The sequence below is a fragment of the Cryptomeria japonica genome, chromosome 10 (assembly GCF_030272615.1).
Source record: "Cryptomeria japonica chromosome 10, Sugi_1.0, whole genome shotgun sequence".
In the NCBI taxonomy this organism is placed as follows: Eukaryota; Viridiplantae; Streptophyta; class Pinopsida; order Cupressales; family Cupressaceae; genus Cryptomeria; species Cryptomeria japonica.
The window spans coordinates 571,316,103-571,334,254 of record NC_081414.1 but is presented as its reverse complement, the minus strand read 5'-3'; the positions used below and the strand labels follow the sequence as shown (position 1 = coordinate 571,334,254).

Genomic DNA, 18,152 nt, shown 5'->3' with positions numbered 1-18,152 from the left:
TGAAAGCAACAGCAATAAGGAAGATGAAAAATTGCACAACCCCTGTAATGTCCCGAGCCCGTACAGAGGCTGTCTGCCGTATGGTGGAGTGGTCTGAGTGAACCCGTACGGTGGCTGGGAAGGTCATACGGTGGATGTTGTCCAGCCGTATGGGGTGTACGGTAGTGGCCGTACGGTGGGTGAATATCCGCCGGTAGATGTTGTTTGGCCGTACGGGGTGTACGGTAGGGGTCCGTACGGTGGATGAATACCCGCCGAGTTCCGCCCTCAGAGCCCTCTGGATACTTCGTCAGTTCGATGTTGCATAGAGGCGTGGAATGGATTATTGTTATGCCAGACACAAGAGACTCAGATGAAGATTCGAACATACAAAGAGAAATTATATTGATAAGATTCGCACAACAGATTACACACTTCAAATAGAAGCAGAATAGGGTGAGGGATGAATCCCACCGAAACTGCGGATACCAAGTAGGGAGGGTCTTTCACCTCCAAAATGGTGGACAACAGAACTCCAACTGGAATTCGCACAAACAAGAAAAGATACCAGATTTGCATGCCTACATCATGACTAACTCGGCCATATATATGGGCTCCAAGAAGTTTCCCGAAGGGTTACAAACGGGCCAACACAGCAAACATAACTTAACTAATAAAATAAAAAGGGGGCCCGAAAGCTTTTATTATTAAATTTAGGGCCATACAATAATTAATATTATTTAATTACATCGGGGACATTACAACCCCAAAATGTTCAAAAGAAATTGGTAGCTTCATTGGAGTCCAGATTTGTTTCATCTTTTATATATCTTATTGCAATGATATTTGTAAATAAATGTTTTTGCACAAATAAAATAAATTACAATAATATATTTGAAACAGATACTGCATAATACTTGTTAATATTGTAAAATAATATATAACTATTCTAATTGATAATAACTACAAGAGATACGTAATAAGTGAATCTCTTATAACCAAGGGGACTCATAAACAGGGCAAATAACACTTTTAACCTGCATGTAACTTTCAAGACCACATAAACTCCTTTCTCTCCCAATGCCACTCATCTTGTAGCCACCAAAAGGGGCATCCATGTCAGTTACTAGGTAACAATTGATCCAAATCACTCCTGCGCGAAGGGATCTTGAAAGTCTATTTGCAACATTTATATTCTTGGTTACTATACCTGCTGCAAGACCATATATTGTTTTGTTCCCTCTTTCTATCACTTCCTCCACCGTTCTACAGTTACATAAGTTATTTTAGCTTCAACTTTATAAAAATATCAATAAAATAGGAAAATAATAAAATATTTAATCTTTCATAAAACTCTAAAAAATGTATTATTATAATTCTTTTTGAGTTTCTGGATTAGATTGTGTGCCAAATTTTTTATCAACGTGTCAAATTTGAATTCTTTATCATCCTGATGATGAATCACAGAGTGTGATTCGAAACATTGATAAAAAATTTGGCACACAATCTAATCCAGAAGCTCTAAAAGAATTATAATATGGATTGTAGAAATCTGATAGCATTAATGTATTATTAATTAGTTTCAAGTAACTCACTTAAATTTTAAAATAGACATGACTGGTCCAAATATTTCATCTTGGGCAATCTTCATATTATCCTGTAAATCATAGCATGAGCATGATAAACAAATAGATAAATTGTAATTAGAATACTTAATAAAATGAGAAGCATGTAATGAATGCAAAACCGACTTATACAAATACCTGGACATCGGAGAATATGGTAGGTTCAACATAGAATCCTTTGTCACCCCAACATTTACCTCCTATCAACAAATTTGCCTGCTCTCTCTTCCCAAGCTCAATATACTTCAATATTTTATCAAACTGTGCCTTGTCAACCTATGATGTAACATGGGAGTAAGTCATAATATATTAAAAAACAAACACAATTAAGTAAACTATAATATAGCTTTGTGATCTATTGGAGTGCCATTATTAACGTAAATTTTGGAAACATTGTTGTTAATCCATTTATGGATGGAAAAACGATTCTCTTTTGAAAAAAGTTTTATTATCAAATATATTTAATTCACTTTAGAAAGTGTTAATCTGTATTAACATAAAAGATGATGATGATACAAGGAGAAAAATAAAAATGAAAATTTAGAGATGTTATTTATTAAAAAAAATCTTAACTACTTGTAAGAAATATAAGTTAAAATATTTTATAAAGAAGAATGAATAGTATGATTTAATTTCTCAATTTTCTAAATTCTAAAGCCACTTTATGTATTAAACTAAAAATTAAAAATATATGAAAAGAAATTCTTGTAAAATATATGAAGAGAAATTCATAAATTTAGCGATTCTCAAAATATATTAGAATAAAATGTTAAAAGTTTTTACAACAAATTTATTATTGAATATTATGTTTGATTAAATAAATATAATCCAATCTCATATCTGGAATGATCATATTTGATTTACCTTTCAAAACTTCTCCCACCCTTCGAAGAGTTTTGTAGAGGCCATAAAAGCAAGGTTTCAACTTTTCTGCACCACTCTTCTTCAAAGAAGACTGCCTATAAGGTTGAAGGCACAAGAAAACTAAGTCACCCACCCCAAAACTCCTCTCAACTTGGTGCCTATTTGCATATATCTTTTGCTGATTCTGGTCACTCTGAAGATTATCCTCAAGTATCTTGAGGATGTCTTGGTTATCTTGTATCCAATATTTAGCCTTTAGAGCTCTGCTATTACCAAAAGTTAAATCAAGAAATGATGGAGCATCATAACCATTCAAAAAATCTGAAAGGAGGCATCCCAATCAATATGTGATAGGTGATGCTGTAACAATGCTCACCCAAATGCAACCACCTAATCCAAGCCCTCTGCTGCTCTGCAACATTGTTGTGCAGGTATCCTTCCACCTATTTATTCACAATATCTGTCTGACCATTAGTTTGAGGGTAGTAATTGGTAGTAAGTGTCAACTCTATGCTAGCCAACCTAAATAGCTCCTACCAAAAAGCATTTGGAAACTTGCTATCCCAATCACTAACTATAATCTTTAGCAATCCATGAAATTTCAACACCTCCTTGAAGAACAACTCTGGAACTTGTGATGCCTTATACTCCAATGAAATGGCAAAGAAATGTGCAAACTTGGTCAACCAATCAACTACCACAAATATGCAATATTTGCCTTGCACCTTTGGTAGACCTGTAATGGTTGTAACAAACCTACTGGGAAAGTGTACTTCGACTTGTTCTATTGACAAGTAATATACTCGCAAACATGTTGCAAGACATCATCCTTGAGGCCCTTCCAAGAGAATCTCTCTCTAACCTGCCTATAAGTATTAAAGTATCTTGGATGTCCTGCCAGCGGTGTATCATGAATAGCTCTAAATATCTTCTCCTTAAGCTTCGATTTAGGAACCAAATAAATCCTATCTTTGTAGTAGATAATATCATCTACAACCCTATACCTATCATCTTGAATTTTGCCATCCATAATCTTGCATGCCAATGCAAAATTGGACTACTCAACCAAGAGATGAGCTTTCCAATCAGCTGAAATTTTCTCTAGAGAACAAATAGTGGGCTTTCTAGAAAGAGCATCTACAACCATATTCTTCTTCCCTTTTACATACTCTATGTCTAAGCCATATGCTTGTACTTTGTTAACCCACTTTTGTTGCCTTTCATTCAAGTCTTTCTGCTGTAAGAAATATTTCAAGTTGTTATGATTTGTTCTAACAATAAATTTGCCACCTACCAAATATTGTCTAAACTTTGTCAACGCATGCATGATGGCAAGCATCTCCTTATCGTAGATGGAATGGGAGTCTCTCTACATATTGGAGCTTCCGCTCTCATAGGCAATAGGATGCTTGTTCTACATCAACACTGCTCTAATTCCATCACTTGAAGCATCACATTCCAAAACAAAGGGATGAGAGAAAATAGTCAAAGCCAAAATAGGACAAGTACTCATCACCTCCTTGAGTCTGTCAAATGTACGTTGAGCCTCATCCGTCCATTTGAAAGATCCCTTCTTGGTGAGATTTGTAAGAGGTGTGCCAAGCTGAGAAGAACCCTTAACAAACCTCCTATAGTAATTGCACAAACCAAAGAATCCCTTCAATTCTATCAATGTCATTAGCAGTAGCCAATCAAAAATAGTTTGTATTTTCTCTTGATGAACTTGAACACCATTTGTATTGATCACAAGCCCCAAGTAGAGAATCTTTGTCATCCCAAACTCACACTCGAAAGCCTTAGCATTAAAGGATTGTGCCTCCATGATGCCCAATACCTCATCAAGATGCCTCAAACATTCCTCCCAAGTCTTGCTATATATAAGAATGTCATTTAAAAACACTGGAAGAATCCTCTACAATTGTTTATTGGAAGTGTGGTTCATATAGGATTGGAAGGTGGCGAGAGCATTACTTAAACCGAATGGAATTCTTAAAAACTCGTAGTGCCAATAATGACACCTAAATGTTGTTTTGTGTATATCTTGCTTGCTCCCTAACTGTAATCTAATGGTATCCAGATCGAAGATCAATTTTTGAGAAATACATTGCCCCATGTAGCTCATCCAGCAACTCATTGATCTTGAGCATAGGATATCTATTTTTAATAGTCTTTCTATTTAGTACATAGTATTCAATGCACATCAACATAGTCCCATCCTTCACCAAAACAACTAAAAAAGCAAAGGGACTCGAGCTAGGTTGTATATGGCCCATGTCTAGTAACTCCTTAATTGTTTTTCTAACTCCTTGAATCTTTTTCCATACCTATAAGGAGTGGTGATGATGGGCTTAGAGCCCCCCTCTAGCTCAATAACATGCTCGCAGAGGTCTCCCTGGAGGAATCTCACTAAAACCAAGTTGTGCTTATCCAACACCGACTGAATATCCACATAATACTAATCACTACTCTTCATAGGGGCCTTAGATGAAATCAAGTACCGAGCTACCCATGCAACATCGCCATGTCTAAATAATATGCTCTCCATCCTCTATGCTGACATGATCCTAGGTGCACAATTGGACATTCCCCGTAATACTACCTTCTTAACATCCATTCTGAACTTCAACTCCATAGTCTAAAAATTTTGTGAATATTTACCTAATGAGTGAAGCCATTGAAAAGACCAAAATAGCATCAGTATCAACATAGAAATCATCAATGACAATGTAATTGCCTAGAGCAATATTCAATTGTGGGACCCTTTGGTACAAGACATGTTGAAACCATCTGCCACCACAGCATTGAAACCATCAAAGTCCTATACCTGTATACCCCTCTTAGCCGCCAATGTTGAATGAATAAAATAATGAGTAGCCCCACTATCAATCAAAGTTGTAACTCACTACCCCTAAAGCACCCCACAAACTTTGAAAGAGTTATATCTAGCAGTGCTCGATATTGTAGCTATAGTTCTACCTTTCACCTCCTTAGTTGAATGTTCATTCTTCTCCACATGCTCACCATTTTACTCACTCTATTTGTTGTCGTTGGCTCCTTCAACTTTCTCTTCCTCACCATCGGAAACTACCTCAATGTAATGCACCTTACCTTTTCCCAAACACCTATGGCTTGGTTCCCAAGGCTATTTGCAACAAACAATTTTTTTTTCTATGTAATTCATTCCAAACATTGTCATCCATGTTATTCTTTTTAGGCCATTCCTTCTCAAAAGATTTCTTAGCTTTCTTGTGCTTTAAGGGCTTAAGCTAAAATTTGTTTTTAGGGACTGAACTCTCCATGTTTCTAGCCCTCTTTATGCAATCTTGCAAGGTACTAGGATCAAATGCTTTGATCCAGCCATGAAGTGGCTCTGATAATCCCTCTATGAACAAAACAATCAATTTATGCTCGAACACATTCGTGACCATAACAGATAACTTCCGCAACTCTGAAATGTATGCATCAACTGATCCAACTTGTTTTAGCTATGTCAACTCCCTGAAATGCAATTTTGGATCCTTCTTATTGAATCTATCAATTAATCTCTGAGTGAAATCTATATAGGAAGTAATGGTATCATGTCCCAAGGTCACTAGCCCTTGGTACCACCACTCCTAAGCTTCTCCATCTAAGTGAAGGGTGGCATACTTGATTGCCTCCATCTCTGTCATTGGTTTAAGCTGAATTCTAATTTCTGCACCCATGCACAAGCAATACACTTACTCAAACCATCGAAGTTGGGAATGGTTGACTCACCCACCTTGCGTTGCAAATCTTTGTTACTCCCTTGTCCTCTTTCTCCTCTAGATTTATTTCTGTATTTTTTTGGACAATCATCTGCTAGGGACAAAGCTACATGAAATCCATCACCCAATGATTCATATTCCTTCAAATAATCTATAAAACCTTCACCACCTTCCTGCTGGTCCTCTTGGTGGTGCCTCCAGAAATTCAAGCATTAGAGGCCTAGGAGTGGTTCTACTCGTTGTCCTAGAATTGTTTATGGAAACATTAGTGTTACTACCTTCTCCTTGATTGCCATAATGGCCATTATTGCCATTGTTCCCATGATCGCCTTGATTATTTTTGTTATTTGCATTCATGGCCGCCATCATCTGGGATATAGTTTGAACCAACTATCGTTATCCTCTATCTAGATCACTTAGCATGGCCAAGGCCCAAAACACTAAGGTCCCAATGTTCCTTACTATCATGTCTATCCCCCAAATTTTCTTCTTCTAAATCTGAATTCAAAACACCCCTTTCTCTCTTACTCTTGTAAGTGATATATTCCTACCTTTTGGATTCATTAAAAGGTTTCAGACATCAAATTTTGTTACAAACCCACTAGGCTGGCAAGGTCTAAACTTTGAGACCATTGTAAAATCCCTTATTTTTCACCAAATATTTGCATTTTCATCCATCAACATTCGGACAAGCAATTTGCATACTTTATGGTTTGTTTGCAAGATTTATATGTTCAGATTTGTAATAGTTTCATATCATATGGGCAATGCATAGCATATATAAACTACATTCAATTGAGACTTTCTCTTAGCGTAAAAATCTGTTTTTTACACTCAGATTTATAAACATTACAATGAGCAGAAAATATAAATGCAAAGATTTATTTCTGACTTGTACTATTAGAGCAGCCAAGCTTGGGGATAAGCCCAAGCACGCAGCTATGTTCACACAACAGGAATCAAATTCACAGCAACAAGAAATGAAACATCTTTATTGACAATATTGTTTATGGAGCACAAAATGTTTACAAATTAGGATTCAATGATCAACAGTTCCTAGTTCTGGTTTGCACTTCAAGCAAGCCTAAACTTTACTTTTCCCTCCGATGATTACTACTTCAATTTTCTCTGATTCTCAAAACGGTTTCTCTATTCTTTGCGTTCTCTCACAGTTTGCTCATTTCTCTATTCTTTGCGTTCTCTCACAGTTTGTTCTTCCAATTCCAACTTCCCCCCTTTACAACCGTTCATTTCGGTCTTTTATTGGTTGTGGCGGAAGTTCAACTGTCAACCAATCTAGTGTCCCAACCACGTCGTGCCACCTAACTCATCACAACCAAGTCTGAACCAATTGATAAGACAAGGCGTTATGCTCTCCCACCTCTCCTCAATCCACTGATCTGGGAGACTCTTTCATGCCCCATAGGTTAAACCAACCAATATCGATGAGAGACTTTTGATGTCTCATTGACACATCAGTGAAAGATGTGATTGAAGGCAAGTGGGAACAAAGTCCATCGAAAACTGTCGAGTTGAGTTGTTTTAAGCCTCCTCGATGGAGCAAAGGGTTGACCAAAGATAACGAATTAAACCCATCGGGCTGACATGACCTCATCAAGAAGAGGTTCTCCAAGTCCTTTCGATCAAGTGCATGACCAAACAAAGAAAGCGTAAGCAGCTTATTGGTAAGATAATGCCACATGGATGAGAGCTTTAACAAGTCACTATGACAACCTGGTAAGTGGTGAGCATTGGAAACGAAACCATTGGAGAGACCTATGAACTTCAGGATGAGCTCAGAAGAGTCACTTTGATCAAACGATGACGTTGACAGTACTCTGACCGGTGAGAGTTCAATGAAGTCTTATCGAGCGAACAAACGCTCGGTGCCATCATGAGGACTTACTCGGATTAGAGATAACATTTTTTGTCTCGTCAAGCCACTCGAAATCTGACCTAGTTTTGCAAACACCGATTCCGAACCAATCCAACACTAAGATCAAACCAAAACTGCAACTAAAACAAAAGTGCCTCCAATAGAAATGAAAAAAATATGTACAATGATGCAGATTGCTCTTGTGGCCGAGATGCTCCTGCATTAGACACCCCGGGTAGGAAAAATGTTCCATGAGAGGGAACTCATGAACATTTGGGCCCATCTGGGATCCGAATCCCAAACTGAGCTAGATCATTCACCCTCAACCAAGATGCCTCTACAACTATTTCCCTTTCCTTTCCACGTGTTTTCCTAGCAACTCTAGAATCTATGATTTCATCCACCTCTACAAACTGCTTCTTAGGAAGTTGATCTACCCACGCTGTTCTATTAGATGTATCTATAGGCAGATGTGTCTAAGCACTGGTCTCCCCCTCATAATACTTATAAAGATCACTGATATTGAATATAGGAGAGGTATCTATGTTCTTTGGAAGGTCAACTTCATAGGCATTGGCTGAAAACTTCCTCAAGATCTTGCAAGGACCTATTTTCTTCCATTTGAGTTTATTATAGGTTCCCTGTGGAAACCTTTCCTTCCTCAAATGAACCCAAACTAACTCACCAACCTGAAATTCCTGCTCCATCTTCTGCAGGTCACCATAATTCATGTACATAGTAGTACTCTTTTCCAACCTTTCCTTTACTTGTAGTCTTGTACAAATCCCAGATGTAATTTGCAAAATCCTCAGCCACAACACTTGACCTCACTATGTCTGCACTATCCCTTAGTTCATCCATGCCTCTTGGGTTGTAACCATACACTACATTGAATGGACATTTTCCCACACTTTTGTTGACTGAATTGTTATAGGCAAAACTCTACCTGCGGCAATGTCAAGTCCCACTGATTTGGTTTGTCATCAATCAGACATCTCAACAAATTACCCAAACTCCTATTGACAACTTCAGTTTGATGGTCAATCTATGGATGGTACGCTGAACTGAAACCCAATGTGTGCCTAACTTCATCCACAATGTATGCCAAAAATGGCCAACAAACTTTGTATCATGATTAGATGTAATACTCTTAGCCTCTTAGGCAAGCCATGTAACTGAACTACTTTGAAAACAAATTTGCAAAGTGGGAAGCATCACTAGTCTTCTTGCACGGAATAAATGAGCCATTTTAGAAAATCTATCAACAACAAAAACTAAATCATTACCTCGCTAAGTCTGAGGCAGCCCCAAAACAAAATCTATGCTAATGTGTTCCCACAGTCTCTCTAAAATTGGCAATGGCTGATACAGTCCTATATTCTGCTTCATACCCTTTGCATGTTGACATATCCTACAGCCTTGTACCGTCTTCTTGACATCCACACTCATTCCTGGCCAAAAATAGCTCTCATTCAACAGAGCTATTATCTTATCAATTTCGAAATGTTCACCCAATCCACCACTATGTTTTTCCCTTATTAAATTCTCCCTCATGGAGCCTTGAGGTATGCACGACCTTTTCCTTTGAACAGAAAATTCTCTTGAATGAAATACTCCAGCCATGGAGTTCGATCCGTTCCCATTGGATTCTTGCATGCCATCCATGCTTCCTTGAAATCTGGATCTTGTTCGTACAAATCATTGAAAGGATCAAATCCAACAACATTCACCTTCAACTCATTCAACAATAAACTCTTTCTACTTAGTGCATCAACAACTCTATTGGATTTACCACTCCTATGTTTTAAAACAAAAGAATAACTTTGTGAAAATTCAACCCATTTCAAATGCCTCTGATTCAGCTTACCTTGGTTGTTAATGAACTGCGGCTTGATGATCTATATACAGTACAAATTCTTTTGGCAACAAAAAATGCCTCCACTTCTTGAGTGTTTGCCCAATTGCATAAAATTCCTGAACATACACGAAAAAATTCCTTTTTGCTTCATTCAACTTCTCGCTGAAGTATGCTATTGGTCTTACTTCTTGACTAAGAACACCCCCAATTGTTGTTCCACTAGCATCACAATCAACCTGGAAAACTTTTCCAAAGTTTGGCAACACCAACACTGGTTGCTCTATCACCTTACTCTTCAACAACTGAAAACTCTTCTCTGCTGTAAGTGTCCACTTGAATTCTTTTTTTACTCCCTTCATTGTTTTGGTTATAAGAGCACAAATTCCGCTGAAATTTCTTATGAACTTCCTATAGAAGCTCGCCAACCCATGAAAAATACAGGCTTCAAACACACTTCTTGGAGGTGGCCAATCAACAATAGCCTTCACTTTCTCAGGGTCCATTTTCAACCCTTCCTCTAAGACTACAAATCCCAAGTAAACCAATTCCTTCTTCGTGAAAGTACACTTTTTCAGATTCATCATTGGTTTTTCTTCTTTCAGTCTTTGTAACACAGCCCTAACATTTTCTAAATGTTCCTCTTTCGTCTTACTGAATTAAAATATCATCAAGATATACTATGACAAACTTACTCAAGATGCAACAAGGTGGGAATCAGCAATTAATACCAACTAAGCCCATATACAATTAATTCAAATAAGCCCAAAATGGCATCCATTCATGCATTAAATGCACCCCATTACATCAAATTTGCCCAAAATACCATGAATATTCCTCATGCAAACATAAATGCCCATCATTCTCCATGCGACGACAACATGCACAAGGAATCTGTCCTAAAATCATTAAGATGGCGGCTGCATGCAAAAAGATTCTTCATGCATTGATCGGGCCACTGCTAAGTCAAAATATCTAGTAGTAAATGTGCCGCCACTACTCAATCAAAAGATTCTCGTCCAAGAATGGATGACCATTATCCCGTTCATTAATTGTATAAGCAATGAATTTACCGATGATGGCCTCTAGCTCTCCTACGAAGATACTTGGCACACTTTCAATGTCAAACTCCATCAACGTAATTTCTTCCTCGCTCCTGGAGAAGAAGTTTCCCCATTCCACAATCATTTCCTGCACCTTCTTCATTGTGTTGGAAAATGAGGAAACATTTTGAAAATGTTCCTTAGAAAAGGAACCTATGAAGAAGAATTCATGTAACTGAGATTTCAAGGAATTCACCATTACTCCATCTTCATTGAGTCTCTTTGCGAACAGTGCTTCGATCACATTGATCACTTCCTCCTGCACCCTTCTAATTGAGTCTTTCAAAGTTAAAGACTCCATGCTAAACTTTTCAAAGGTATTCTTTCCTAAGCAAACAACACAGAACCATCGAGAAAAGTCATAAATTTCATTCTCTTGGATTATTTTTCCATCAATCAGTGTTTGCTTCGAAATCTTCATTAGAGCCCTGAGTCGCGGAACGGTTAAGTCCTGATAGATGTGGGCATCTTCCCACAAACCTTTTGCTACCTCCAACCTGTTTAGAAGGGCAACAACTCTAGAATGAAGACGAGCTAAGTCTTCAATGAACTTCCCTGCTGCAGTAAAGACATCTTCCACCCATTCCCTGGAACTTTGTGCCATTACTCTGATTACCTCTGTGTCATCAACGACTTCCTTAGGGAGGGAGGAAGGAGGAACGAAAGATGGATCTACTTCCATGAGTGGCCGCTTGAGACTTCTGATATATTCACATAAGACCTTATTTTCTTCCTTTAGCCTTTTACATTTTGCCTCTGTTTTCTGCATCTTTTCCCTCATGGCCAAGGAAGATCCTTTGAAGTCTTCAATTACCTGTCCGGTGGAAGCATGCCCAAGGTCAACTTGTCTGATTACATAATCTTTCGACCTTATTTTATTCTTGTCCTTATCTACTGCAGGCTCAGCTATGTGCAAGGTTCGGGATCCAAATTCATCCCTCACGACCTTGGAGAATTTTCGAGGATCCTTCTTCTCTATTGGCTGATCCATTCTTTTCAATAGCTCTTCTAACTCCTATGCTAGATCAGTTTTCTTTTCCGACTCCTTCCTCAATCTATCCATCAGCCAATTAGGAGCGGGAATGGAGTGACTATGGATTTCCATCTGCTCCTGTTCTTGTGATACTTCCTCCATCTCACCAAGGATGGCTTCCACGAAACTATCCTGGCGAATTTCTTCCTGATGAGGAAGAATTTCTTGTCTCTGACTTCCTAACTGACGTGGTCTATGTGAAGCACTGACGCTGAGAATATCTTGTGCTGGAGCACTGTCAAGGATGTTGCCTGGAGGTGGATTTACTGGATTTTCCTGCGAAAACATTTCTACCTCCCGCACACTAGAAGAACTTGTTGGTGACTGCATTCTTTCTACCATTGCTCTCTTTTGCAGTGGTTCTTCTTGCTGAACTTCCTGATGAATTTCTTGATGGACTTCTTGTTGGGCTTTTTGTTGGGCTTCTTGATGGACATCTTTCTTCCAAGTCATCCTCGGCCTCTTTGGAGCACTTTTCCCTCTATCAAGCTAGACTTCTCCTTCTTCCTGGGCTTGTGAAGATCCTTCAGTTGCTTCGCTATGGGAATCTAGACTTCCCATCAACTGAAAAGTCAGGTGGACATTTCCCTCTTTTAACCTTTTAATATGCCTATCAACCCAATGTTTGGTAAACTTTAAAATAGGTCTGGCCAAGATGTCTAGATCGTCAATTTCAGGTTCCGACCAGTCTGGTTGAATGGGTTGATCTTTCACCCTTTTGAATTTTGGTTGCACCAAGTCCGAATCTTCCTTCACTTGATCCAACACCTGCATTATCTCACCTATCCTGATGGTGTCAAGGGGCACCCTGGAATACATTTTCTTCCAAACTTCAAGGTCATCCTTGGCACTTGCCTAGTAGTCTTCTAGGTGAAACTTATGTATAAATTTCATTCCAGCAACCCTTCTAATTTGGCGATAAGAATCTGGATGTGTAAAATGCCAAGCGATAGAATGCCAACTCCTCTGCTGCTTTCTCAACCGCCTCCAAACTCGAGCACACCTCCACGTAATCACCTAGGACAACTAGGAATTCAATAGATTGCTTCTTCTTCTTCTTCTGTAATTGATCATAGGTTGTCGACTGCCTCATTAGTTCAAGCAATACCAGTTTGTCGGATGGATACCTCGACAATTTGTATGACTAATATGAGAATCCCCATGTCCTGATATAGGTGAACTTCGAAAATTGCAAGAACGTGACTCCATATTTCTGAACCAGGGCCCTACCCTGTGGTGACACCCTTGTGTGCAATTCATTCTACATAAGTCTTGTCAAATACATAGTGAGGGTATCATTTGCCAACTTGTAAGAATTAGTATTATGAAGATGCAACTGAGGATAACACTCATGCACTTTCAACTGTGTTGGTCCACAACCCATGATTCCTTTTGCTGGCAAGCCATCAAAGCCTCCCCTTCTTGCAAGCATATAAATCACGTAGGAGCTCATGAAGAAGGATTGGGACTTCCTTTCTTTCAAACCTCTCAGTTGTTCGTGCAAGTAGTGGTTGATCAACCTGGCCCAATCCACTAACCCATTAGCATTCATGATTTCGCCGATGTAAAAGAACATCCACAGTTCAAAATTCACAGTATGTGAACATCCCACTATCCTACTTAGCATCTTTATCAGGTCCACATATTCCTGTTTGAATTCAAAGATATTATCTTAGGCATTTTGGAGATATGCGGCCTAGGCTTCAGCAACCATTGTTTGTTGATCATATCCCGATTCATATACTTCCCTAGGTCCATTTATAGTGTTGTATGTCATGGAATGGTGTGAAGGAATTCTGAAGGCTTCACCAATTGATTCCGGAGTCAAAGTCACCAGTAGCTTGCCATTTGACGTTGAAATTGTCTTCCTCTACGGATTGTAGTGTTTTGCACATTCAAGAATCAAGTCTGGACACTGGATTGCAGGAGGAAAACCAGTTGCCGCAACGATTCTGCTTCTAACAAACTTGACAGCTGTAGGAGAGGGATTATGCCCTGCTGTCCCATACATCCTGATCTTGAATGCAGCCAAGTTGAACGTTCCTAAATTTGTATCGTTGATCTCCTTCCACCTGGAAGCAATCTTTGGAATCCGGAAGAAAGCCCTTCATCTCCGCTTTTATCTGTGCCTACCTAGTTATAGTAGCTGCCTTGCTTGATTCTGCCATCCTCAAAAAGCTCCTTGAAAATGATGATAAATTCTCTAAGTATGACTTTCTTCACCTCTTCTCCAACTCTTCTTTCTTGAAATTCGCACATGAGAAATGAAATGTCACTTCATGCTTAAATAGAATTTATCAAATCGCGTTGCTAAGTTAGGAAGCATTAGATTTGGCAATTGCATTAATTATGCGTCATACTTTCCCATTCACCACGCTATGCACATAGAACCTTCCTTGTTGTTGAGTTCAAATTTGGAAATTTCTCTTATTGCATTGAGTTGTGCGTCATACTTGGAATATTCCTCGCCAACTCATCGTCTTTCCATTCTTGAATTTTGGAGGGAAATCGAAAGATCCATTCATGATTCATCTAATTCATTCACTTGACTTGACTTTCCTTGCCTTGGAGGGAATTTTCGACGCTTTTCCACCATCTCCTATTTTTTAGGAATTTTCCTAAAATTCAAGACCCGGGTCCAAGAGAGAGAGAATCCTCTCACGAGACCAAAAATGCAAAAACTTTTGAATTCTGATGAGATTTGGTGGCTGAAAATGGAACTTTTGAATTCTGATGAGATTTGGTGGCTGAAAATGGAACTTTTGAATTCTGATGAGATTTGGTGGCTGAAAACGGTTCCCGAGGGGATTTCTACTTTTCCTTTCCCTGACCCTCGAAATTATCCTTTGCCTTGGAAGTTGCCATCTTGAACTTTCAAACTTGAGCATGGAATTCACTTTGTCATGGAATTCCCTCATCATTTCCATGCCTTAGTCGTTTTGGAGCTCATCTCTGTGCATGGGTGTGGATTTCATTATATCATGGAATTTCATTTGTTTTGGATTTTCCATGTGCATCTTTGTTTAGTGCCATCCTTCTTTCTAGGGCGCAATTTTGACTTAAGCAAGGAATTTGATGTGTTTGTTGTTTTCCATGATCAACTGGCTTTGGTGCCCACTGACTTCCTTGGGCCCATTTTGCATGTGGGGAAGGATTTTTGTGTTTTGGAACTTTTCACTGGCATAGGCATTTTAGCGCCCTATGACTTCCTTAGGCACAATTTTCACGTAGTGAAGGAATTCAACCATTTTGAAATTTTCCACGCTACCTCCACTTTGGTGCCCTTAACTTGGCAAGGGCACAAATTTGCCCAAGGCATGGAATTCATGATTTTTTAAGTTTTCCATGAGTACTTTAGTTTAGCGCCCTATCCTAGGGATGGGCGCTATTTTGGCTTGAGGAGGGAATTTTCCATTTTCAGTGCTCTCCATGGATACCTTTGTTTGGCACCCTATCCACTTCATGGGTGCAATTGTCATATTGCCATGGATTTTGGTATTTTCCTTGCTCTTCATGGATACCTCCATTTGGCGCCCCAATACTTCCTTGGACGCTAATTCTCCATGAAGGAGGAATTTCATGCCTTGTTCATTTTCCTTGAACACTCTAGTTTGGCGCCCTCCCTTGGCCTAGGGCGCAAATTTGCCTTAGGCATGGATTTCGTGAATTTGAGCATTTTCCAAGGCACATCAACTTTAGCACCCTCCCTTGGCTTAGGGCGGATTTTTGCATTGGTCAAGGAATTCAGTGGTTTTGCATTCTTCCATGACCTCTTGACTTTGGCGCCTTTCCACCTTGGCATGGAAATTCACTTTTCAACCTTCCTGACTTAGCCAATTTTGATCTTCTCAAACTGAAATGCCATTTTGGGGAGGTTTTGAAGTAGATTTCTCCAGACTTAGAATCTTTTGATCACTTTCCACTCTAGGAATGGATGCCAACACTTAGCCATTTTTTATCAGTCTCATCTTCTTTCTAACCTTCCGGATTTAGACAGATTCTTCAGGAATGCTCAGTCTTCATCGTCTACCTGCGAGGACCTGTCACAAATGAACTTTCCAAAAATAGAAACTTTTCAAAATGTCAGAGTTAGAGCCCAAAACAGGACGCAAGATGACTTACTATAAATGGAAACTTATTAAAAATAGAAATTACTAAAAAACAATAAGTTTGACTTGTCACAAATGAACTTTCCAAAAATAGAAACTTTTCAAAATGTCAGAGTTAGAGCCCGAAACAGGACGCATGATGACATACTATAAATGGAAACTTACTAAAAATAGTAAGTTTGATTTTTGGTAAAATGAAGACATTCCGGGACAATAAAATCCCTAAAAATAGGAACTTTCTAAAAATAGAAAATTGCTCTGATTTCACTCAAATTTTATTGGGAGGTTCCTCGAAGGGTCCTGATTCCAATTCTACATTCAATTTTTCCAAAAGCCTAAAAGAAACCCCTAAAATATAGGACTGAAGACATAAACCCTAAAATTGACAAAACAAGCCCTAGATTCAACCAAATTCGCTCAAACGAAGAGCAAACTTGATCAAAAAGACCCCCAGACACTTGCAAAGCAAAGAGACTAATGAGACTGCCACCAAAAGACCCCAAAACACAAGACAAAAGACCAAGAGGGCCTAAAAAGTACGGGGTTCCCATCTGGGATGGGGTGATGTGTGATTAGGTCACAACACTACCCAGCAAGATGTGACATGCATCCATTTGGCATTACATCACAAAGTATTTCTGAATAGACTTATATGATCGTCTATAGGCAAAAAATTTGCGTTCGATTTGGTCACCATCCTATCCCAAGATGTTATTTTCTCCTTGCCTCTTCATTGTCTATCAGTCTGTAAATGATCCCACCACAAGGATGCATATGCCCTTTCAATTTTTTACAAGCATATTTCACCTACCTATCTTCCTCTATACCTTCAAAATCAAAGTACTTCTCCATCTTGGAGATCTAATCCAGTAATTCATCTGAATTCAAGTTACCATTATAATTTGGAGGGTCAAAACGGGGTTTGGTAGTTATCATGTTCATGTCTCGAATAAACCTTTCTTCTTCTTGATCAGGCTCAGGTTGATTTTCATCTTCTGGTACTTCAACCTCTTCATCTTCACTAACATTCTCAACATGGACACCTCTCTATTGTGTTGTCTCAATGGCTCCAAGCCTGGTTGTTATTCTTCTCAGTATTTGCATCAGAGCAGGGTCTGCTTCTCTTCGTGCCCCTCTTCCTCTGCCACGTCCCCTATGTGCAATTATATGCAAGTTATCTGCAGTTGCGGGTCTTTTGTCTTTTCCTCTACACACAACAAAGTCGCTCTTAGAACTTCGTATCTCCTCACACCTTCAATTTTACAAATCTGCTCTGATACCACTTGGAGTAGTCGAGCCCAGGGATAAGCCCAAGTACGCAGCTATGTTCAAAAAAAAGGAATCAGCACGTGCAATGTTTTTTTTCTCATGTGCCTCCTTGTTCCATCCAGTGGCCTCTAATGATGGTTGTGCTCCAGGTGTGTTCCTGGGCACAAAATAACTACCCATAGACTGTCCCTAATGGTGATGCAACAATGCCAGGTACTCTACTAGAGGAAGTAGTAGCGGTGGTCGAGGTGGTGCTGGTTTTGCAGATATGAGGGCCACAACGAGAGCCCACCATGCCTTGAAGTGCTTCTTCTTCTTCTTCAATGTTAATTGAAGCACCTTGAGATTCAGCTATGGCTGATCTCATGGCTAGTTTTGCCCTCTCCCTTTGCAATTTCTTCTCTTCCCCGGCTGAAAGTAAGGCATTCATGTCTCTTTTTATTTCATCGTTGGTCCCACGACATTCTCTAGCATCATGCTTCTCAATGCCTGCAAGGTGGTATTTGAGGCAGTTTATGCCTCCATGAATTATTTTTTCACATTTTATGCAAATCACCATCCCAAGTTCTGGTCCTTCATAGGCATACCTCCAAGCCCTATCTCTAGCACCTTTAGGACGGGTGCCTACATATCCAAATAGGCATTGTTCTAGTGGCCAATCATAATTTGCCATACTGAATTAATGGTTAACTG

The 18,152-nt window shown here is 39.1% G+C and overlaps 1 protein-coding gene across 1 annotated transcript in view; it reads right to left on the bottom strand.

The window, feature by feature from the left end:
* Positions 1-653: 653 nt before the first annotated feature.
* The window catches only part of LOC131045495 (aldehyde dehydrogenase 1), a 60,165-nt gene continuing 42,666 nt past the window's right edge, over positions 654-18,152 (bottom strand). Inside the window, exons 8-10 of the mRNA XM_057979078.2 lie at positions 1,743-1,880; positions 1,575-1,636; positions 654-1,245 (exon numbers count right to left, since the gene is read on the bottom strand). Of these exons, the coding sequence (XP_057835061.1) occupies positions 972-1,245; positions 1,575-1,636; positions 1,743-1,880 (474 nt within the window). The 3' untranslated portion in view covers positions 654-971. The remainder of the gene's footprint in view (positions 1,246-1,574; positions 1,637-1,742; positions 1,881-18,152) is intronic.